We start from the raw sequence: 24,119 nt of genomic DNA, 5'->3' as shown, positions 1-24,119 counted from the left end.
AAAATTAAAAAAAAAAAGACAGTTTAGCGTTTCACTGTGGATTGAAAATAAATTTAACATTAATAAACTAAACTAAACGAAAAAAATTAATTAAAAAAAAAGAAAAAAAAAATAAATTCCAGGTTAACTCGTCAAATCATGTTAACCTGTCAAACCGAGAATCTGTGTCATGAAAGTCTGATAACTAAATAAAAAAATTTAACATTAACAAATTAAATTAAAAAAAATTATTAAAAGAAAAAAACACAAAAAAAGTAAAAAAAACCATAAAGATATAAAATAAAATAATAATAAAAAAAAAATAAAAAAAAAACAGCTCAGCGTTCAGTTTTAGTATATGTTATAATTATAATATAATAATTATAATTATAATTATAATAGAATCACAAAGGAAATTACCAGTCCACTGTCATGCTGCCCTTTAACATTTCTTAATCCAAAACTCAACTTCTCATCTCCGCTTGCGATCTTTTGCAGCAACTAATTATTTTTTAGGAAAGAAGGTGACTGTGTCTTGTTTACCACCTTTGTTTTCTTGATTATTTTTTTTTACCGAAATAAAAAAATGGCTTTGATGGAAACATTTTATCTCTCACATGGAGCTCCAACACTTGCTACTGATGAAACCGTACCAGCAAGACAATTCTTTAAATCATGGCAACAAAGTGTGTACAAAGAGAAACCTACCGTTAATGTTGTTGATCGAAATGATACCATTCATGACTTCCATGGCTTCCCCAAGCCCTTGTACCAGGTACCCCTGATGATCATTTCTTTCTTTCTTTCAAAGTGTTTTGCTTTTTGATTCTTTTGACTATTTTGTTATCGGGGTGATCTGATTTCAGCTTGTGATGAGTACTTTTGGAAATTAAGACCATATGATTGATCATATAGCTAGGAAGATTAATTAACTTTTTATTGATTTTTTACTGTTTAAATTGTGATTAAATGGTTAAACATGCCCGTGTCTATAATTAGTTTCTGGGATTTGGAGGCACCCTTGAAGCTAGGCACTATTGATTTGTTGAATTGAAATGATTGTTACGTCAAGAATTACATTTGAATGATGGCTGATGAGTGAAGGATGATTCTGTAAAAGAAAACAATATCTAATCTACTATGATTTCTTAGATGTTATGATTTGTCTTGGAAGTAAAGACAATTCATTACTTAAGAATTATAATTGATTATTGATCTGAACAGAATAGCTCATAGGAGGTTCTGCTCTTGGACTACTCTATCCGTACCAGAGTATTTGAGCAACCAAAACAGAAGCACTGGAACTTTGAATATTGGGAAATCTGGCATTTCTTCCATGTATATAAATCCATTACAAGCAATCTAATGACAAAAAGGAAAGCATCTTTCTGCAATTTCTATTTCGATTGAACACCATAATCTCTTGGCAGCAGGATGGATGAAAAATAAATCATCTGTATCCATGTTCTCCTGCCTACTTGGAACACCATTAAAAAACTAGCAAGAATAATGAAATTCAACACAAGCTGATGATCCCAGTTCTTTGCCAAAAGCAAATAGTAACAGCAAAGTCAGGGTCGGTTAAACCAACTAGCTAGAATTCGTGTGTTGAAATACAAAAAACTATCAGGGAAACGAGAGATCACGGAGACTAAATCTTGATTAGAACATTCCAACCCTCACATCAATTCGGTTAGATTAAATGATAATACAAGCTTACACAATCCCACAACGCAAGTCTACTCAATCACTGCTTTAATTTGCCAATAATCTCAAAGCACGAAACCATAACAAAAATGGTGAATGACCAATTAAGATTTAAAGATTTGATCTTATTTTAGCTTTTACAAGAACCAGATCTCATATAACAACTGACATTGATCATCTTAGTATATTTTTCACTCCGTAGATCTGGTGCCAAAGCCTAAGGGATAACTGTGCCAGATGGGAAGCAATGACAGAGCCCACTCTTACAAGCATGTAGTTCCGACTCCATGTCAAAACTTACGATCCATGCTAGCTGGTGGCCCGAGCCCTCTATAACAAGCATATATTTCTGGCTAATTGATTTTCTTAGGAGTTTCTTCTATCTTCATCTATTGTTCTCGCGACTCTGGTTTTTTTATTAAAAAAATACATGAATGTTTTAGCATCTAACAGTAGACTCAACGATTGAAACAGTATAATGTACGTAAACATGTTGAATAGTTAGTGTGAATAAATAAAGCAGGTGATTCATGAAATTAAAAATAATTGCCTGTGCTTCCCTACGAGATCAGCTGTTACTGACAGACTAAAAATAAGTTAGCTGTACTGATTAAATTAAAACAACAAAAAGGAAAAGGGTGAAAAGCTTGATATAGTAGATGCGGAATTTTCCTAAGCAGTACTGTTATTTCTGGCCAAGTGATTTTCTTTGGAGTTTCGATCTTCATTAATTGTTCTCATGAATCTGGTTTTTTTTAATTAAAAAGTACATAACACCTTTGTTTTAGCATCTAACAGTAGACTCAAAGGATTTGAAGCAGTACTGTAATGTGAACACGTTGAATAGTTAGTGTTTTTGAATAAATAAAGCAAGAGATTCATGAAAGTGACATTGGTGGTTTCCAGGAGGCAGTGAGACGTAGTCTATGCATACAGCACAAAGAAAGCACAAGGCATTTACAATTATTGACTAAAAGTAAGCTTGCTGTTTACCTGTGGTAGGTGGAGTTGTAGCTTCCAGCCAATTTCTATTGACTTCTCCAAAGAAAAAAACATAAAGTTGCTTGCAAATTGCATTGAGTTTTTTAATAGCTAGATCTCTCTCTCAGTATACCATTGATTTCCTAATTTCCCTCACCAAATTTCTTAAATCTTTCTCATGATCTGTGCTTCCTTTTTCTGATTGAATCGAATCATCGCGTATTCTGTTCTTGATCTGTATCTTTCTTGCTTGAAAGGTAAATCCTACTTTCTTTTCTTGTTTTTCTACCACTAATTTTGTTTCAAATAAGATTTGCCCATTTGGTTGTAGAATTAATAAGTAGGATTGTAGATTGATCAATCAAGTAGAACTTAATTGTATATGTGTTGCTTGATCTATTTTAGAACTCACAACTCATATTTAGCTTTGTTCTTACATATTGCCATCAACTTAAACTACTTATCTTAAAAACAGCTGCTCTCAAGGTTTCTTTTGTTTGTTGAGTGCCTCTTGTCAGCTTGACAGGTGACTAGTTAGTTTGCCTACTCTTCCTCATATTCTTGTACTTACATTTTCAGATTAGCTTTCCCAGAGTTTCAACATTGGGGCGCGTCCACACGTTTCCCCACTCAGCAATTAGCTTCAGATTCTTTTGTTAAAATTCTTTTGAATCCAGGTAAAGTGTTTATACTTCATCTTCTTCATTTTGTTGCTGTCTTTGTTTTTGAATCTTTTTTAGTAAACCGCAAGCTGTTGAAATCTTATTGAGAAACTTTTAAAGTCCTTGCCTTCTAGAGTTCATACCAAATTCATTGTTAATATTATTTGTTTTGATTCTTCCAAATAAAAGCATGAGTTTGAGTTCTATGCATTATAGAACTCAAACTCATATTATAACTTTGTTCATTTTGCTTTCAACTTCAACTGTTTATCTTAAAAAAAAAGCCGAGTTTCTTCCAAATTTTTATCTTAGATTACTTTAATTTTCTGACAATTATTTAAATTATTCAATAGTTGTTATAATTTTTTTATCTGCTTGAAGTGCATCTCTATAGGAAAATATATAGTTAAGTGCTTGCCTATTTAATTTTAGAATTTGTAATGATTGATTTAATTATACAGATCCAGTTTATTTTGCGAACACACTTAACGGCATTGTTTTGTAAGATTGCAGTTGCACTATTTTATTTCTTTGCTTACTTATTTAAAAAATAATGATTTCTTCTAAATTTTCATTTTAAGATTGAGTTCTTATTTTCCAATTAATTCAACATCCATTTTTATGCGTTACTTTTGACAATTTTTCATTTGATGTTTGAAGGGCCAAAGAAGTTAGCGGTGAAAATGGCTAGACAGAAGGATCGATTTTGGGATCATGTTGAGAAGCTGGATGATGGTCGTTTCAACTGTACATTTTGTGGCTTTAAATTTGCTGCTGCTACTTCCATTTCAAGGATCAAATGGCATTTGTCAGGAGATGAAGGGCATGGTGTTGCAGTTTGTGGGCAAGTTCCTCAACAAGTTCAAGAAGCAGCATTTCTAGATATGCGACATTGCAACAAAAGACATAAAGGCATAGCAAGTTCAAGCAATTTTAATGATAATGCCATTTCAACCACTCCACAAGAACAAAACAATGAAGTCGACAATGTGGCAGGAGATGCAGGAACGACACAAGAAGCGGATAGAATGGGTCACCCACTTGGAAGAAGTGTGGAAGAGTTCAGTAGATGGTTAATGGAGGATGATACAGAGAATGGGACTGGAGGAGTAGTGCAGCCTGGTGCAGGAGCTAGCTCTTCTGGAGGGCTTACAAGCAACACAAATGAGACTCCAGGAGATCCATTACCTACTAGCTCTACAAAGCTAGTGGGTCAAGCATTTGAACAGAATACAAATCTGATATGGTCTTGGTTAATGGATGATGAAGTCTCGACAATTGGCATTTACGGAATGGGGGGAGTCGGTAAAACGACAATGATGAAACATATCCATAATAAGCTTCTAGAAAGATTAGGCCTTTCTCATTGTGTTTACTGGGTGACCGTGTCTCGAGATTTTAGCATTGAAAGATTGCAAAATCTTATTGCTAAATGTCTTGGATTTGATCTTTCAAGTGAAGATGATGATCTGTGTAGAGCTGTCAAATTGTCGAAAGAACTAAGGAAGAAACAAAAATGGATTCTAATTTTAGATGATTTGTGGAACACTTTTGAGCTACACGAAGTGGGAATTCCTGACCCGGTGAAAGGATGTAAGCTGATTATGACAACTCGATCTGAAAGGGTTTGTCAACGAATGGATAGCCAAAACAAAATCAAAGTGAAGCCACTTTCGGAGAGTGAAGCTTGGGATTTGTTCAAGGAAAAACTTGGACATGGCATAACATTTTGCCAAGAAGTGGAACGAATTGCAGTAGATATTGCAAGGGAATGTGCTGGTTTGCCATTGGGCATTATTACAATCGCAGGAAGCTTGAGGAGGGTGGATGACCTACATGAGTGGAGGAATACATTGAAGAAATTGAAAGAATCAAAATGTAGGGACATGGAAGATAAGGTATTCCGGTTGTTGAGGTTTAGTTATGACCAGTTACATGATTTAGCACTACAACAGTGTCTCTTAAACTGTGCATTATTTCCTGAAGATCATGAGATTGTAAGGAAGGAGTTGATAGATTATTTGATCGATGAGGGGGTAATTGAAAGAGTGGAGAGCAGGCAAGAAGCAGTTGACGAGGGCCACACTATGCTTAATAGACTTGAAAGTGTCTGCATATTGGAAGGTGCTAAAAACATGTATGGTGATAGATGTGTCAAGATGCATGACTTGATTAGGGATATGACCATCCAAATACTGCAAGAGAACTCTCAAGGCATGGTTAAAGCAGGTGCACGGTTAAGAGAAGTGCCGGGTGCAGAGGAGTGGACAGAGAATCTTACTAGAGTTTCACTGATGCATAACCAGATTGAAGAAATTCCTTCCACGCATTCACCGAGGTGTCCCAGCCTTTCAACTCTATTGTTATGCGACAATTCACAGTTGCAATTTATTGCAGTTTCATTTTTTGAGCAGTTGCATGGGCTCAAGGTTCTTGATCTGTCTCGTACAGGTATTACAAAACTACCTGATTCTGTCTCTGAATTGGTGAGTCTCACTGCATTACTGCTCATTGATTGTAAGATGTTAAGGCATGTACCGTCATTAGAAAAGCTCAGGGCACTGAAGAGGTTAGATCTCTCTGGTACTCGGGCACTTGAAAAGATTCCTCAAGGCATGGAATGTCTATGCAACCTGAGGTATCTTAGAATGAATGGATGTGGTGAAAAGGAGTTTCCTAGTGGGTTGTTACCTAAGCTCTCTCACCTGCAAGTCTTTGTATTGGAGGAGTGGATTCCTCCTGCTACCAAAGATAATAGAAGAGGACAACCTGCTCCGGTAACAGTTAAAGGAAAGGAAGTAGGATGCTTGAGGAAGTTGGAAAGTTTGGTATGCCATTTTGAAGGTTATTCAGACTACGTGGAGTATCTCGAATCTCGGGATGAAACCAAATCACTAACCACATACCAAATTCTTGTAGGACCACTGGATAAGTATCATTATGGTTATGATTATGATTATGATGGTTGCAGAAGGAAAACAATTGTTTGGGTTAACTTGAGTATCGACAGAGATGGAGGTTTTCAGGTCATGTTTCCAAAGGACATTCAACAACTGACTATTGATAATAATGATGATGCAACAAGTTTATGCGATGTTTCCTCTCAAATAAAGTATGCAACTGATCTGGAGGTTATCAAGATTTTTAGTTGCTATAGCATGGAGAGCTTGGTTTCATCTTCTTGGTTCCGCTCTGCTCCACTACCATCTCCATCTTACAATGGTATATTTTCTGGTCTTAAACGGTTTAATTGTTCTGGTTGTAAGAGCATGAAGAAGTTGTTCCCTCTTGTCTTGCTGCCAAGCCTCGTAAACCTCGAAAATATTAGAGTTTCTGACTGTGAGAAGATGGAGGAGATAATAGGTGGAACAAGACCAGATGAAGAGGGGGTTATGGGTGAAGAAACCAGCAGCAGCAATATCGAATTCAAACTCCCAAAGTTAACGATGTTGGCATTGGAGGGATTACCAGAACTGAAAAGGATTTGTAGTGCAAAACTGATTTGCGATTCTATCGGAGCAATTGACGTAAGAAATTGCGAGAAAATGGAGGAGATAATAGGTGGAACAAGATCAGATGGAGAAGGGGTTATGGGTGAAGAAAGCAGCACCGATCTCAAACTCCCCAAGTTAATATTTCTGCAATTGATTAGATTACCAGAACTGAAAAGCATTTGCAGTGCAAAACTGATTTGCGATTCTCTCCAATTAATTCAAGTAAGGAATTGTGAGAAGCTGAAGAGGATGGGAATTTGTCTTTCGTTGCTTGAAAATGGCGAGCATCCTAACGCTAAGGATGTCCTTCGTCCCTTTTTAAAGTTTGTTAAAGGACAGTGCCCTTGAAATAATATTAAATTAAAAGTAAGCAATGTTGTTTTAATTGGATTTTAATGATTTAACCTTAAGCTACAAAGGGAGTCCACTTAATGACTGATGTTCTCCTTTTCTCTCTCTCAACATCAATCTCTTCCCTCTCTCTTGAAAACATCAAATGCAAGTCTCTACCTCTCTCTCTCTCTCTCTCTCTCTCTCGCAATCTCTCTGTATTAATTAGGTTTGACCCACAGGTAAGGAAGCCAGACGAAGACGAGTGAAGCGTTTAGAGAGCAACAACACCTTTTAGCCAATTCAACTACAATGAAGGTTTTCTCTTATTAGACCTTTGCGTTTACGCTCCTCATTTTGCTGTTATCATCCCAACCTTAAAAAACTTCCTTCTCTTATTTATTGATTCCTCTGTTATTTTATTTTATTTTATTTTTTGTTGGTAGGAAATTGTTTTAACTTGTCTACTATCTTCATATTGAAAATAACAAGCTCTTTGGCATCTCTACTTAGACTACCAGATTAATTACTCAATTCTCATTATATTTTTCTTTGAAGATTTAAAAATATTGTCTATGAATTGCTAACTCTTCAACAATTCCTGTCGACTAGAATTGAATATTCTCTTGTAGATGCTGAAAACAGAACATAACTTTTTCTATCAACTTATGAGTATTCTCTTTGACATCCAAAATTGTGGTCTGACAGAGCAAGTGGAAAAGCCAAACAGATCTGCAAGTTACAGTGTGCTAGATGAAAGCGATGCTAGAGCCCTCGTTTACAAGGAAGGAGATAGTTTTATCCATGCTAGCTGCTGACACGAGTACTGAAGTATGTTATTTCTGGCCGAGTGATTTTCTTTGGAGTTTCTATCTTCATTAATTTTCATTAATTCATTAGACTCAAGGAATTAAAGCAGTGTAATGTGAACACGTTGAATAGTTAGCGTGAATAAATAAAGCAGAAAGTGACAAAGTGTGCAGGGTGGTTCCATGAGAGTAATCATTGCATACAGTAAAATGGTAAAATGGACCTTACCCGTATTCTCTTCACTGGTTTTGTACCTCCCCAATGGGGTACCTTGCACTTAGAGGAGCAGTAACGAGGACAATGTGAATAGTTCATCATGAAATGATGGCAGATTGATCTGTCCTGGCTAGGATTTAGAGGCTTTAAGTATGGATTTTAAATCATTCAGACTGTTTAGTATGAAGTGACATGAACACATTCATTCCTGTTACACAAGCATATAAGGAAATGATTTTTCAGGACCCATGCCACCTGATATTCGAAAACTGATCAATTTACAGAAACTGTAATGCTTTTTCTTCATTTTCATGTTTATTGTTTATAGATCTTGTATCATATAATGTTACTCATACTATGCCTGCAGAACTTGGCAAGTTGGTCAACTTGACAGATATGTAAGCAGACACTTTTTCTTTTTTATGTGTCTCGTTCAATCGAATTCACAAGTCTATGAACCCATAAAGCATTGATTACTCATATCATTTTTCATGTCTTTATCCTTGGATTTACCTCGGCTGGGTGGTTTTCCCCAACAGATATATAATCATCCTCTATAAGCACAGGAAACGTAGCTGGTTTTGATGAAAAAAAATCTCATATTTAACTTTCTGAGATTGTTTAGATCTTTGAATCTTCTATGCTGATAATTCAACCATGCACATGGATCAAATTCAGTGGAAATAATGTTAATGGAATTCTTTCAAATATTGTTTTTCATAAGTGTAATGTTGTTCATCTTTTTATCTAAATTTTATGGTAAACAATATCACTTACAAAAACTCTGAGTTTGTATTTCTTTGACACCTTTTAGGAGGATGAATGATAATAATTTCTCAGGGAAGTTACCTGCTTTCATCAGTAAATGAACACAGGTTCAGAAACTGTGAGTTTCCTACCTTAACCTCTTTATAATCCACCCTTTCTTTTTGTCTTAATTTTTTTGATAACTGATGGATACTTTTGTTGTTCTATTTGTATTACAGTCATATACAAGCTTCCTCTCTTGAGGGGACTATATCTTCTAGCACTGCTTCCTTGACCAGACTAAGTGATTTGTAAGCAATCAGAACATCTGAATTTTGTTTTTATGTGTATATAATGTGGTTATGACAGCATGATTTTATGTTTTATGTCGTAGGAGGAGATTGGTGACTTAACAGAAAGAGGGTCTTCTTTCCCGCCACTGTGTAATATGGAATCCATATAACGTTGTGAGTTGGAGTTCTTCTACTTCTACTACCTTACGAGAAAAACTTTTTAACTGTGCTGTAGACCATCCAATTAACTGATATATTTGTAGCTAGTGTGTTACATTCTCTAGTACTAGGTGTAGAAACTGGAATGTGGTAGCCATAGAAACTGGGACAGTAGCTGGAGCAGTTTCTGTTGCCCTGCTAGTACTAGGTGTCATTTAGAGAAATGGCTGGCTTGGTGGCAAACTCTCTGCAGATAGAGACATTGGTATTCCTTTTGGGCTCCTTGTAAAAGGGGAACAAAAAATAGAAAGTTCTTTTGCATCTGTACTTGGACTGCAAAATTAACTACTCAATTCTCGTTGTATTTTCTTTGAAGATTTAAAAATATTTTCTATGAATTCGCTAGCTCTTCAACATTTTCCTGTCAACTAGAATTACTCTGTTTAATATTCTTTTTAAGATACTGAAAACAAAACAGAACTTTTTTGATGAACATTTGAATATTCTCTGACATCCAAAATTGCTGTCTGGCAGAGCTTAGGGATCTAGATCTTCAAACAGGACTTTTCACACTAAAACAGATGAAAGCTGCTACCAAGAACTTCGATGCAGCAAACAATGTCGAGGAGGGTGTTTTTGCTTCTGTTTTCAAGGTAACTGAATGTTTAATGTTTTCTCTCATCTGTCCTTACTACACTCTATAAGTTTGCGGTGGAAAAATAGCTGTGGCAATAGGTCAAATGTTCTCTATAAACTCTCTGGATTCTTTCTAGTTTTAGATGTAGAACAGAAAATAATGAAAGCAGAGCAAATTATTAATTGTTAGCCATAAGTTTGAGGTGGGAACTTTCCATTATTGAATGCAGGGTTCATTATCAGATGGAACTGTGATTGCAGTGTGCTGCTTTCCTCAAAATCTAAGCAAGGAAACCGTGAATTTGTGAATGAGATAGGAATGATATCTGCACTGCAACATCCAAATCCTTGAAGTTGTATGGATGTTGTGTTGGAGGAAACCAATTATTGCTTGTGTACGAGTACCTGGAAAACAATTGCCGGTCCCGTGCTCTATTTGGTGAGTTAATTTCTTCCTTCCATCAGAAGCATTTTGTAAAATATTTGATGCTACTATTGGTTTAATGCTCATCGGAAAACATCACATAGTATCTGTAAGTGAACTAGCTATTCTTATGTTTCTTGTCAATTTTTCATCGTTGCTTGTAATGTTTCGTCAAATTCGCAACCTATTCAACCTGGTAAACAACATTTTTTTTTATCTGCCGAAGACATTTTTTAGATGGACAAACATATATCTGCTTTTGTCGTTCTTTATTTCTGCTGAACTTCCTATACTCATTTTACCATTTTGAATATTTTATAGCATCCTTATTTGGAATTATCTGGGATTCTGCCAGGCCTGTGTTTTGCAAGAGAGAGGAAGTCTTTCCGAGGTGGTTGGTCCAGAATTGGGGTCAGAGTATTCTTCAGGGGAGGCTATGGTGATACTAAATGTCGCTCTCTTATGCACCAATGCAGCCCCAACTCTTAGGCCTACAAGGTCTCAAGTTGCGAGCATGCTCGAAGGCCAAACTCCTGTTCTAGACCTTCTTTCTGATCCTGGGTTTTCCGCGATCAACACAAAATACAAGGCTATAAAGAAACCATTTCTGGCAGAATCCAAGCCAAACTTATAGCATGTCTATAAACGGATCATACTGTTCTGATTCCACAAACTCTTACGGAGAACCAGGCCATCTGCTGAGAGTTAGTTCAGTTAAATCTAATGAGTAGATGTTGTATCATTTATATTATCTTGAAATAATTTGCAGATTCCAAATTCATATGTTAAAAATTCAATTTTATTTTTTAAGAATCAGTTTTGTTTATTCAATGATAATGAATATCATCCGAACTACGAGTAAATGACAGGAAACAAACTCACTGGATCTGTTCCTCAATGCCTTCTAGAAAGAAACAAGAATGTGTGTCTGTTTCTGCAAGATTTATATTTCGACTTGAAGTTCTGCTTCAACCCAAAGATGTCATGCTTCAAAAGTTACCATAAAAAAATTTCTTAATTCAAGAACTTCACTTGGGATCTAACTTATAAAAAACTTCACTTGGGAAAGCTCCAGTCCAGTTGAGTGTTCTCGAGGGAGGGTGTAAGTGATCGTAAAAATGTTTCTTCTTTTTTTCAGAAGAAAGCCTAGATTGCTTATTTAGAAGCATGATGGAAAACCATTTTATTTACTACTGCAGGAACGTAGTGGAGAGCTACTCACCATCAACAATCAAATAGTAAGAATCTTGAATGATTGATGAATGTGTATTATTAGATTTGACCACAAGTAAGGAAGCCAGACGGGGACACGTAAGGAACTGTTTGGAAACCACAACTCGTGTTTTTTTAAAAAAAACAATTGTTAAAAATTATTTTTTTTATATTTTCGTATCTGTACTGATTTTTAAAATAATTTTTTTTAAATAAAAAAATATAATTTTGATCCATTTTCAAATGAAAAATATTTTGAATGATAATTACTACTACAATCCCAAACATACATGTAAACCTCAGTCATGTAACATATTGACACCTAGAAAAATAAAAACTCAATTTCTAAAATTATAATAGTAAACTCTCTGTATGTGTGTATATGTGTATGTGTTTTGAATTTTTTAATAAATTTCTAAATAATCATTCTGTTTTAAAAATAATATACAAAATTATTTATATTGTAATTAAATTGATTTAAAAATCAAATTAAAGTAATATAAATCTAACTAAGAAAGAAATTAAAAAATAAATTCAATCAACAATTTTGAGTGATGATATGTGTTAAGAAATATATTTATTTCATTTTATTTATTATGAATAGAATAATATTTTTAGTTTAGCGTACATATACTTGCTTTGTATTTAGATTAAAACATGTATTTAAAAAATTAGAGGATCAATAAAAACTCAAGCCTCATTCTCTTTTAAGTTTGTATTTTACTTTATTTAAATTAGGTTGTACTCAAACATGCTTATCAGTTTACTTCAATCAAACAAACTTGATGTCAATAAGGATTAAGGAACATGCAAAAGTGGGAAATATAGAATCTGATATCTGGAAATGGTCATTAAAGAACAAGAAAACACCAGCAAAATTGTTTGGATGTGAACAAGAAACGGAGAATTATATAGATGTGGACGAAAAGCCTAACCAATTAGTCATTCAGCTAATATAATCAAAATCACCCTATATTTGGTTGTCTTATTTATACTCATGTTTAGAAAAATCAACTAAAATCGAGAGCATGAAAGTACATATTCTTATACTATGCATCTATGTTTTACATAGTCTTCTATGTTTTACAAAGGAAAAAACATTGACCAGTGTTAAATGCTAAGATACTAGCAAGCTCGTTGACTAGTGTGAATGTTGAGATACTAGCAAGCAAATGGAGGTCGAGGCTAAAGTTTCACAAACAGTGCAAGATGTTTCAGCTGAGCCTGTTAAGAAAGTTGTGCGTGATAGTGTTGATAAAAATTAATACAGTTGAAAAATAACATTACAGTATTGGAATAAAAATATAAAGAAGATAAATAAAAGCACCAGTTAAAGTATAATTATGCTAATTTATTTAAATTTACCTTGAATTGATTATCAAAAGCTTTGACAAAATCCACTCAAAGGAGTCCTTAAAACAAAAAATGTACTGCCATTTTTTTTCTAGTTCAAAGAAAATACCATTAAATTTTGAAATTACCTCACATATAATAAGAAAATGACACATCTAGAATTAAGTTTGTCATCAGCAAAGTTTGTCCTGATTTCATCCTCCTTTTCTTCTTTAGCCCTGCAGATACAAATAAACATTGAATTAAAAATTAATTTTGAAGTAAATTTTTAAAAAATAGCAGTTGAGTAGTTGAAGATAACAACAAAATGAACGAAAATATAATGAGTTGAGTTTATTCATTAAGAAACATAAATAAATAAGTTCTACTTCATCAATATAGAATCCTGCATACAAATTCTACAACTTGATCATTGATTTTAATATAACCAAAGAGCACTATGATGAAACAAAATTAGTGGTTAAAGAGAAAAAAGGAGGATGGAAAGTAAGATTTACCATAACTAGAGAGTACTCATCCAGTATTTGGATGGCCATGTCCTTAAGCAAGTCATGCATCTTGACAGCACTACCACCATCAATTCTTTCCAATAAGTTGACATTTTCTAGTCTATCAAGAATTGAGTGGCCCTTGTCGAGTGTTGCTTGCCTGTTTATCTCTTTAATTATCCCCTCCTCGATAAACGACTCTATCAACACCCTCCTTTCAATCTTATGATGTTCATCAAATAATGCACAATATATGAAACATTGTTGTGCTGAATTATCTAAACAGTCATAACTCAATCTTAATATCTGGAACATCTGATCTTCCATGTGCCAAAAATTTGATTCTTTCAATCTCTTCAATGTAATCCTCCACTCATGTAGGTCATCCACTCCCTTCAAACTTTCTGCTAATGTAACAATTCCCAAAGGCAAACCAGCACATTCCCTTGCAACATCTGCAGCAATTCGTTCCACTTCTGGAGAAAGTGGTTTGTCATGTTCAAGCTTCTCCGTGAACAAAGTCCAGGATTCTTTATCAGAAAGAGTATCCACTTTTATATTGTTTCGGCTATTCATCTGCCGACAAACCATTTCTGATCGAGTTGTCATAATGAGCTTGGATCCTTTCAATGGGATAGGAATCCCCACTTCTTGTGGCTCAAAAGAGTTCCACAAATCATCTAAAATGAGAATCCATTTTTGTTTCTTCGCTAGTTCTTTTGCTAACTTGACAGCTCTAGACAGATCATCGTCTTTGCTTGAAAGATCTAAATGAAGATATTTAGCAATAAGATCTTGCAATTCTTCAATCTTGAAACCTTGAGGCACATTCACCCAGTAAATACTATGAGAAATATCTCGTCTTTCTAGAAGTTCATTGTGGATATGTTGCAGCATTGTCGTTTTACTAACTCCCCCCATTCCATAAATGCCAATGGTTGAGACTTTATCATCCATTAACCAAGACCGTATCACCTTCATGTCTTGTTCAAATGCTCGACCCACTAGCTTTGTAGAGCTGGCACTTGTGCCGGGCTGCACTAATCTTCCACTACTGTTCTCCATTAATCTAGCTCGTTCTGTGGGAAGGAAAATAGGTTTAGGATCAGTTTAGCTTGAACTCCATAAAGCATGGATTATATAAACCAAGAAAGACCAATTGATTGAAACTATTAACGATCCTAATTCCAAAGATTCAAACAATAGTTCCATGTGAAAAAAAAGATGGTAAGATAAAAAAAAAAAAAAAAAAAAAAAAAAAAAAAAAACAAGAAAAGAAAGTAGAATATACCTTCCAAGCAAGCAAGAACGATGTTGAACTCCAGATGAGATGATTCGATTCAATCAGAAAACGAAGCACAGATCATGAGAAAGGTTTAAGAAATTTGGTGAGGGAAATTGGGAAGACCTTCTTCTTGTTGAAGTTGGTAGCAAAGGGATTCTTAATTTTGGATACGCTTTGAATTTTTGATCAAGAGAAAGGGGAGGAGAGATAGGAATTAATAATGAGACTACGATATTTATATAGGAAGTTATTTATTTAAGGGAACTAATTAAAGCAGGAAGTTATTGTTTTGCTAACAATGACTTCCTGAATTGATTCTCGCTGGAGTTTCCTGTTATTTCTGGCCAAGTGATTTTCCTTGAAGTTTCGATCTTCATTAATTGTTATGGCTTTTTAATTAAAAAAGCCAGAACGTAGTTAACTTCGGTAAGAACGGAGGAAGACGGTGATCAAAGAATACCTTGCTCTGATACCAAGATAAAATTCTGTTCTGTGTTTTCTATATTATTCAGCACTTCTCAATGGTGGCTACATGATAAGTCTGACAAGCATGGTAATCCCGAAACTTAAGGATGGCTCCTATTATTAAGGAATATAACAAATAATATACTATTCTATTCTGCACACGTAACATCCAGGAAAGAGATACAAAGGAAATAGACATCTAACAGAAGCTTACCTTTGTTTGGAGTGCAAGACGTTGTGATGATTCTGCTAGGATGTGTTTAACAAACTCTACTTTCACTCTGCATGGTCAAAGACTTCTTGCCTAAGTGCTGTCCAGACTTTGAAGCACCTGCTGTTCAACTTGATTGTTTAGAGCTGGGATGGACTTGTATATTCTGTCTTTTTTTTTTTTTTTGTCAGTTCTGTATCACTCTGGCTGAGTGTTGATTGTAACCTCCTTCATGATCTTAATTATCACTGTGTTAATCATCATTTTGTTCATTTATCCTCTAAAAACGACAGTTATTTCTCTCTGATGAAGCAACTTGTTGGGTTGAACTCAGCTCTGTATCTCCCAGTTGATTTAGTATCCAGCCTGCGGGAAATGAGATGTAATCTACGAGTAAAAGAGAGAAGCATGATTTCTGAATGTTGAATTCTACTAGAGATTTTGTCCAGGATTATGCCTTACACAATCCAGATAACTGATGGATGAAATCGTCTGGATGGCCAAAACAGATCCATCAGCAAAACTCATGAAGTCATCGGTGAAGGATAAACGAGGCAATGAGATATTTTTGCATCTAGAATGAAAAGGGAGTAACCCTTTGAATATCGGCGTTGTTAATCATACACGAAAGGACCTCCATAGTGATCACAAATAAGCATGGAGACAATATTAAAAAAAATATATTTTATATGTAATGTCTTTTAATGGTGGTCATGTGGAGGAAATGGTGATGAAATAGTTGCAGTGATTGTGAAAGATAAGATGCAGAGGAAGAGGAGGTGGGGAGAAGGAAATTGTGGTAGCAAGACAACAATGCAAAAGGAGATGATGGTTGAAATAATTTTAAAATATTATAAGTATATTATTGCTCATAAAATATTTTGTTGATTGATTTTCCTATTATAAAATATTCTACGAAACAGGAAAATATTTTCAGAAAACAAATATGGTAAAATGTTTATGCTCTTATATGAATGCAATTGTTCTTCTGTATTTTTCTAATTGCCAATTGATTTGTGATTTTAAAACTGTTTTCACTACAAATAATAATGCATTTTCTGCATGCAAATGGTACAGAAGCTAAGCAACAAATTATCCATTCAAACTTTATACAAGTTCAGCACAATAAAGTAATATTACTCAGCAAAGCTACACCTATCAAGCGTCAAAATTAGTTGCCTAAGTCTATACAGCATCTTCACAGACTGGGAGAGTGAGCCAATACAGCATCTTCACAGACTCACCATTGATCCCATTTGTTTATGAAGTCATTCCACATTGCCCCCATAATCGATTCTCGTAATGAGAAAGCCATATGATCCTGAATGGAAGAAGCCAGCTGTATATCAGACTCGTCATCAATATCTGGCAATTCTGCCACATCCACTCCATCAACATTAGCAAACAACCAATCATCTTTCCCTTCACGCCTGATGTAATTATGTAACACGCATGCAGCAATAACTATGTCCCTTTGGACATGAAATCCATATTGAGGGGCAACTTTAAGAATAGGAAATCGTGTTTTCAGCACATCGAAAGACACCTGAATGGTGTTTCTAAGGGAAGAATGTCGGTGATTAAATAGTTCCTGTGGATTTCTGGGCAGCTGATTGGCACCTCTAAATTCATGAAGGTGATAGCGGACTCCTGGGTATGGAGCAATAAATCCTTCCAGATTTGAGTATCCTGTGTCAACAATGTAGTATTTTCCTGTCAAAGAACGGAGTGGGTAAGCAACCCAAGAAAAATGCTAGAGAAAATAGAAGTTCCAAGTTTGAAAGAGAGGGCTTGTTTGTGCGCGAATGCAATTATAGATAAACATGGTTTGTGCTGACAAATTATACATGGAATACAGAGAGACCTCAATTCTGGGTAAAGCTACAAACTACTGCAAGTCTGTGTGTTATGTGAGCATGTGAGAGAGGGAGTGTGTGTGTAAGAGAGGGAGAGAGGGAGGGAGGGAACCTTCAGGTATGATAGGGAAATTCTGATCTGGATCATCAAGGACTGCTCTTAACACACGAGAATCTGCAGCAGAGCCTTCCCAACCCGGATAAATAAATATGAACTGCAAGTCAAATGTACAAGCAGCCAAAACATTTTGTGATAAAACACCTTTCTTATTACGAAATCGAGATTGGTCCTTGGCTGGAAGATGTGCAGGAACATGCATACCATCTATGACACCAATACAATCCTGAACAAAAAGAAATCAAGTAAGTGGCATAAAACAATGCATCACAAAAGATATAGAATAGTTTTGCAGAGATATACCTTGAAATATGGATAGAATCTATTACTGGACAGAATTTCTGGAGGAGTGGCGATAGGTGGTGGCTGTAGAAACTCACGTGAAAGTGACTTGATTGCCTTCAACACATTATTGAAATGCCGGCTTATGGTTTCACCTGAATGCTGGAACCTTTCCTGGATAACTCTGTTACGCTCGTTATGACCAATAATGTTCAAGAAAATTGCCAGCTGCTCCTCTATCATAACACCTGCAGTATCACGAAGCATGCCTCTTTGTCTGAGAATGCCACATAGATTGTGGAAAACATGTTTATCCATCCGAAACATTTCCCGGCATCCATCATCAGGGCCATCCAGCACTTCAGACATAAAACTACTTCCATAAGGCGACGAACTATGTCGAGGTTGCCGGGTTATACTGTTATAGTAGTAATAACCGGCAGCGGCCGCAACTAATTCCATATTGTCCAATTCTAAGTCGAAGTCTTCCATACTAGCCAAAGTATCTGTAGAAATTGGATTAAAAGGGAGAATATACAACACAATGCAAGAGGTTAAATATATAGATAAATAAAAGTAATTTCTCTTGAATGTATTTCTACTTTACTTATTGACCTTCAAAGACAAGCAAGCAGCCCTAGAGACCACATCATGCGGCCAAATTAACCAAACAGCGTAAATTTACAGTTATCTATCATTTAAGAAAATTAAACCGACAAAAGGGCCATCAATCATGAAGTCGAACTAGTTTTGTATGGGGTTTCTTCAGAGTACTTTGTTCGTACATAGCACAACCATAATTAGTAACCAAGGAAAATACAAAATAAAAAGTGGTCAATCAAACCTAATTCAACTAGGGGTAGCACTACACTTTCCCTGCAACCATGGCAACCTTTTCTCACTCTTTAGAGCGATAAATATCTCCCTGGCAATGGGTTTCTCAAATGAATCCAAGGCAAGAAAGTAAATTTGTTGATCAACACCTTGCATCTCATCCAATACTTTGATGCATTTGCTGATAGAAAATTGATCCTCATTCTTCATAATAGCAGCCGCCCTCATTTTGGAAGCAGCAGCAATTTCCAGCATAGCATCCACAATGGCATCACCGGTTGCCTTACGACTCCTCTTCCCACGACCAGAACCTCCTGGCGTCACAAATTGACGCTTGTTGTGTCCATCCAACATGGTGACATCATCTCCAGAGCCCGACGAACCATCCTCATCCACATAAGCCATAATCACTAGGATGAACAAATACCTCCCTTTTAATTCTCAGTACACAAAATCAACAATTGCTCAAATTCCCTCAAAAAATCCAGAAAATAAATATATAAGAAATTTTATCTAACAAGGTTCAGCAAATTAAGAAGTAACCAAACAGTGCAAAGTACAAAAAGGGATCACACCTTTTTTTTCTCATTTTTATTCTATTTCACTAATTCCATCCAATCAAACAATGATATTTGATAAAAGAAAATATTAGAGAACAAAAAAATAAAACACCCCTTAATTTTCCTATTTCTGTTACTGGGAAAATGTCAAAATCCTTACTTTCTACTCCTCTTCTAAGTAACCCAACAATGCATTAAAAAAATCACAAAAAATAAATAAAAACAAAGAACAAAACCGAGTACTTCAGTCGGAGAGCATGAACTAAGCAATTTTACATCAAAGGGAAGGGAAAGAGCTCACCTTTACAGTGATTATGAGTATGTTTATGCATTTGATCGAGGAATCAGAAGGTGACAAGGCAATTTCAAGGGTTTACAGAAGGGTGACAAAGAGGGGGAAAACCCTTTTCTTCGAGGCCTACTCCAATTTAGAAGCCCAAGCCTTTCTATCAAGTGCAAAATATTTTGTTAGCCCAAGTTTGTATTTTTCCTACAAATTTTGTGAAAAAATAATTTTAGAAATATTGTTTTGAAGAAATTGATATAATGAGGGCTACAATGGATAATTTGAAAAGTTTTTAAAAAATAAATTTAGATTTTATAAATATTTTATTTTCTTGACTAATTCAAAATTCATTTTTAATTAAATATACTCAAAATGTTTAAGAGTAATACAAAAAATCATTCATAAATTATATTTAATAAATATGATAAAAATAGATATATAAAAAGCTAGAAAACCGTGTTTAATTACATTTGTGCATTGTTTCTTTTCACAATCTATTTGAGTCCTAATATTCAAAAAAAAAAAGCACTCCCAAATACTAATTTAATATTAGATTTTTTTTTACTTTTATATTAAAAAACAATTGTGTATTTTTTTAGCGTTTAGCATCTTATCTAAGCTACTGTTTTTAGATACTTTTTTAAAACATTAAATGTTTTGATAATTTTATATGCAAAAAAAAAAAAATTTAAAAACAATATTTTCATATATTTTAAAACAAAAATTATTTTTTAAAATCACTCCAAAATAAAAGGTACTCTCAAACTAGCACTAAATTATTTTTGGGCCATCAAAATCCAAAAAACCATTAATTTCAAAGACTATCCTCTAAAATTTAGGGTTGGGACAAAATTCCCAATAAAGCCATCCTAATTGAAACCAAATGTCTATACAAGTCCCTCACTCTTTTCTCCAAAATTCTAATCTCATCCTCTAATTTCCCACAACTTCTATCCAACTCCTCAACAGCCTCTCTCTGCCTTTTAGCTCCAATATGATTCTTCCTCCTCAATTCCCCTACCAATGCCATTGTCTGTTGCAATTCTGAGAGCATGGCTGGGCTGCGTTTTTCACCTTCTTGGTGATCGCTTTCCCTCTCCACTTGATTTTGCAGCTCTCTTAAAGAACGTGACCAAGAAGAAGTGATTATTGGCTTATACTGAGATGTTATTAAGCTATGCTTTGACGATTTAGATGACAGAGCTAGTCCAAGAATTTGACACACCATTGATGCCACATCCTTGGAACCTTTCAAGATCTCACCTAATTCTCCCATGTCCTGATTGTTTGGTGAACCGTAGTGGGCTAGCTTTTTTCTACTCGATAATTTCTTCAAGCTGCTCCAACCTGATCTGGACTTGTGATTTTTGTCTTCACTCATCCTTCTTTCCATAACATCGCATGTCTCTTCTAACATGTTTCTTGCACGAGCTGAAGTTATTGGACTGGGCTCACATTTTCCTTGATGAAGCAAATGTGAAACTACCTTTAATGACTTTACGAATTCTTGAATAACTTGTATTTTCCCCAGCACTTCATTGCATGAATCAAGCAATTTGATGCTGCCATCATCAAGATATTCCTCAATGGATTTTCGACTTGATTCTTGTCGATACAAGGCATCGCCAATATTGGTGCTTTTGAGTGACTCCAGTGCTATCTTCTGGGTGTTGATTGATGCATCAAGGGCATGACTTAGCCAATGCTGATCAGAAACAGTTGGTGGTAAAAGGGTTCCTAACTCTGCCGTGAGGTGTTGGTCAAATGGGGTTATGATAGGCAAAGGAGCGACTGCCGGAGAAGCTGATAGCCTCGCCGGAATCCCCATGGAGAGGGTTCTAAAAATTGATAACGATTTCATATTTCTTAATCTTTTTCGGGCTTCGTAGTGCTAGAGTGCGGGTGGTGGCCTTTGTCCTCTATTTATACTGCTAATTGTTTGCATGTCTAATTTACACGTGTCAAATAATAAATAATTGCCCACTTTATGTCCTTTTCAATGATAAGCAATAATAACATGAAAGTGAGAGGTAACATGATAGAAAATTCGTGGAAGAGACGCAACCAGAAATGTCATGATAATAAATGTTAGGTTTATTTTTTATATATTTTAAAAATATTTTTAAAAAGTTTAAATTTTAAATTTTTTTATTTTTATTTTTTATGTTTTCAGATCATTTTAAAGTGTTGATGTTAAAAATAATTTTTAAAAATAAATAAATAAATATTATTTTAATATATTTTTAAATAAAAAATATTTTAAAAATTAAATAACTATTACGATAGTACTATCAAATACTCTCATAAAGAGATAATATATATGAAATCATTATTAGAATTGATTTTATAGATAAGATTTTGTATTAAAATAAATATTTGAAATGATACGAAGAACTTCATAATGAAATAGATACAAAGTCTATTGTTAATATTTTTATTTTTTAAATCAAATTAAAAAAAGATTTAGCATAACTTAATTATAAGTTTATACAAGTTTTAATTTTAAAGTATTTTATGTTAAAGAGCTAACATAAAACTATTTTTTAAATATATTTTTTTAATAATTTAATTTTTTAAATTAAAATAATTCATTGACAATAATAATAGCTCATTTACACAATTATTATTATTATTATTATATATTCTTTTAACAGTGAAAGTGCATGATCCTAGTTTTTATATTGCATTTTTATTTATTTTTAATAAATTATTCATGTCCAAACTTTTATATTTATAAAAGGTTATTTCTCCATATATTAATTTTTAAGATTTGAATTTCAAATAATAAGGTGAATTGCAATTAAAACATCACATAACTAAACCTTCAGGATTAGACTGTGAATAAGATGGTTCTATTCCGATAAACTCCCACGAATTTTGACCCAATAATTGCAGTGATGATTGATATAATTATGGCATGTCTTGGATACTGGTTCATCAAGAAACTTTTTAATAAAGTTTAAATTAATAAGGAAATATGCTTATCTATAACTTTATTTTGTCTCTCTCTCTTGTCACCGACTGCTAAAATTAAAGCCTTTTATTTATACGGATTATGATTTAAAGATAAGCTCAGCTAGTAGTGCTAGTGTATAGTTTAATACTATTAATTAAATTAAGGTAATTAAGGAAATAGAGATCTTTTCATTTTGTTTTTCTTTGCATTGTTTCTTCTATAATAAATCTTTTTATAAGTTGTTTAGTTATTTTCTAAATAACTAACAGCTACTCTTCAATGATTAGAACAAAAGCAAGAAGAAGAAGAAGAAGAAAGAACGAAGAAGCAACTTGGATACAACAACGAAGATAGTGATGTGCAATTATTAGAGGCATTACCCCAAAAATAAGAACAAGCGATATCATTGAGTGAATGTTGATAAAATTAAGTGAAGAAGAATGATGGGATATTGTAACAAATATTTGACAAAACAATGCAATAAATAGAATGTCCAACAACAAAGGTATATTTGTGTGGATTTGGTTGATCCAACATACCCTACATTTAAAAATATTTATATCATAGATATAAAAACTGGTAAGGGATTAATTCAGATTTTATCTAGGTTGATTAGATTTTAAATCAATTTGGATTTTTTATCTGATTAGATTAGATTAATGTTTTTCAATCGAAACCAATTAAAATTTTAAATTAATCGGATAGTGAATTAATATATATGAAGTTTATAACTATGATATGAACTTTAGAATAACATGAAGGTGGGTAAGCTTGAAAGAAGGTGGATCTAGACCAAGAAAAATGAAAAAAAAAAAGCAATGGAAATGAAAAGGCAAGATCTTCCTAAGATTTAGTAGTTAATTTGATTAATGCTTCAAAATGGTTTTCTTGCACATGGCAAGCGCCCAATGCATGCATTTGCTGATGTTGCCTTCCTGTTTGCCACGTTCAAGATATATCTGTTTGATAATACACACACACACACTTGCTTTTCATAAAATTAGAAGCATGTAGGGTGAACATAGTTGGAGGAGCTGATGGGAAAAATGCCATTAGATTGAAACCTAGATGCTGATAAAGAATTGGAAGATGCTTAGTATATTGTTAAAAAATATTGAGTATAAAAAATATTTTAAGCTTTTTAAATTTGATAATAACATCAAAGTCAAGCACTTTAAAGAATAATTGTATATTTTAATTGTTAAGAAATAACAAAAAAAAATATAAAAATCAATCACCGATAACACTCCAATTATAATATATTTACATGCACCACATCATGTTGAATAAAACATGTATGCTCATCTATATAGATGATGGATGACTAGATTTGATCATCGAAAAGCATATCATATGACTTTTTAATGACACAGATATCACATACTTACTGAAACATATGCAACATGTACCAACAAATTTTCAAATAAAAAATATATAAAAAAATAAAAATACTAAAACATATCTATATAAATTTTATCATCACCATTTACAATAATCAATATCTAAAATTACAATAACAACCCCGTATCATTTAACTTTCTTTATAATATTTGAAAGGAGGGAATAAAAGGTCAGAAAATGATGCATAATGGGTACATTAACCCCTCAACCGTACAGAAAATTGTACATAATAATTGCTGATCTTTTATATATATATATATATATATATATATATATATATATATATATATATGTATGTATGTATGGGGGAGAACTAAGCTAGTGCATGCATGTATGCTAATTAATTTATTAGCGGGCCAATTAAAGGCATCTTG

General features: G+C 33.9%; 3 protein-coding genes across 15 annotated transcripts; 1 reads left to right on the top strand and 2 right to left on the bottom strand.

Moving 5' to 3' along the window:
* The first annotated feature begins 431 nt into the window (after positions 1 to 431).
* Positions 432 to 11,269, top strand: LOC133668505 (probable disease resistance protein At4g27220). 11 transcript variants are annotated; one of them, XR_009833737.1, is made up of 12 exons: positions 432 to 754; positions 3,247 to 3,344; positions 3,990 to 7,189; positions 7,396 to 7,471; positions 7,862 to 7,984; positions 8,547 to 8,577; positions 8,994 to 9,065; positions 9,166 to 9,237; positions 9,321 to 9,393; positions 9,913 to 10,031; positions 10,245 to 10,453; positions 10,794 to 11,269. XR_009833737.1 is itself a non-coding variant. In XM_062088404.1 (3 exons), exons 1-3 carry the CDS (start codon positions 597 to 599, stop codon positions 7,169 to 7,171), a joined length of 3,438 nt encoding a protein of 1,145 aa, XP_061944388.1. In that variant the 5' UTR covers positions 432 to 596; the 3' UTR covers positions 7,172 to 7,193. The 11 variants fall into 11 exon arrangements, 1 of the variants encoding a protein (XP_061944388.1); XR_009833734.1 differs by lacking the exon at positions 8,547 to 8,577; XR_009833740.1 differs by lacking the exon at positions 8,994 to 9,065.
* A 2,171-nt stretch (positions 11,270 to 13,440) lies between these two features.
* Positions 13,441 to 14,556, bottom strand: LOC133668145 (disease resistance protein At4g27190-like). Its single transcript, XM_062087880.1, has one exon. It carries the CDS (start codon positions 14,554 to 14,556, stop codon positions 13,441 to 13,443), a length of 1,116 nt encoding a protein of 371 aa, XP_061943864.1.
* A 1,977-nt stretch (positions 14,557 to 16,533) lies between these two features.
* LOC133668177 (uncharacterized) lies at positions 16,534 to 19,936 on the bottom strand. 3 transcript variants are annotated; one of them, XM_062087919.1, is made up of 5 exons: positions 19,404 to 19,936; positions 18,692 to 18,952; positions 17,730 to 18,214; positions 17,421 to 17,652; positions 16,534 to 17,165 (listed from the first exon to the last, which is right to left on the bottom strand). In XM_062087919.1, the coding sequence occupies exons 1-5, from the start codon at positions 19,432 to 19,434 to the stop codon at positions 16,693 to 16,695; spliced, it is 1,482 nt and encodes a 493-aa protein (XP_061943903.1). In that variant the 5' UTR covers positions 19,435 to 19,936; the 3' UTR covers positions 16,534 to 16,692. The 3 variants fall into 3 exon arrangements, with proteins under 3 accessions (XP_061943903.1, XP_061943904.1, XP_061943905.1); XM_062087920.1 differs by having other exon boundaries at positions 16,534 to 17,141; XM_062087921.1 differs by lacking the exon at positions 18,692 to 18,952.
* Positions 19,937 to 24,119: the final 4,183 nt, after the last annotated feature.

Source organism: Populus nigra, chromosome 11 (genome assembly GCF_951802175.1).
Source record: "Populus nigra chromosome 11, ddPopNigr1.1, whole genome shotgun sequence".
Lineage (NCBI taxonomy): Eukaryota > Viridiplantae > Streptophyta > Magnoliopsida > Malpighiales > Salicaceae > Populus > Populus nigra.
Note: the sequence above shows the minus strand (reverse complement) of the source record. Positions and strands in the feature narration are given on the sequence as shown.

Bases quoted from the DNA above. Each gene is read 5' to 3' on its own strand.
- LOC133668505 (XM_062088404.1), top strand. From the start codon at position 597: ATGGAGCTCCAACACTTGCTACTGATGAAACCGTACCAGCAAGACAAT. The intron at 755-3,246 runs GTACCCCTGATG...TTACATTTTCAG, and splicing joins TCCCCAAGCCCTTGTACCAG to ATTAGCTTTCCCAGAGTTTC. The intron at 3,345-3,989 runs GTAAAGTGTTTA...TGATGTTTGAAG, and splicing joins TAAAATTCTTTTGAATCCAG to GGCCAAAGAAGTTAGCGGTG.
- LOC133668177 (XM_062087919.1), bottom strand. From the start codon at position 19,434: ATGCATAAACATACTCATAATCACTGTAAAG. The intron at 18,953-19,403 runs GTGAGCTCTTTC...TGTTCATCCTAG, and splicing joins TACTCATAATCACTGTAAAG to TGATTATGGCTTATGTGGAT. The intron at 17,653-17,729 runs GTATATCTCTGC...CTTTTTGTTCAG, and splicing joins GATTCTATCCATATTTCAAG to GATTGTATTGGTGTCATAGA.
- LOC133668145 (XM_062087880.1), bottom strand. From the start codon at position 14,556: ATGGAGAACAGTAGTGGAAGATTAGTGCAGCCCGGCACAAGTGCCAGC.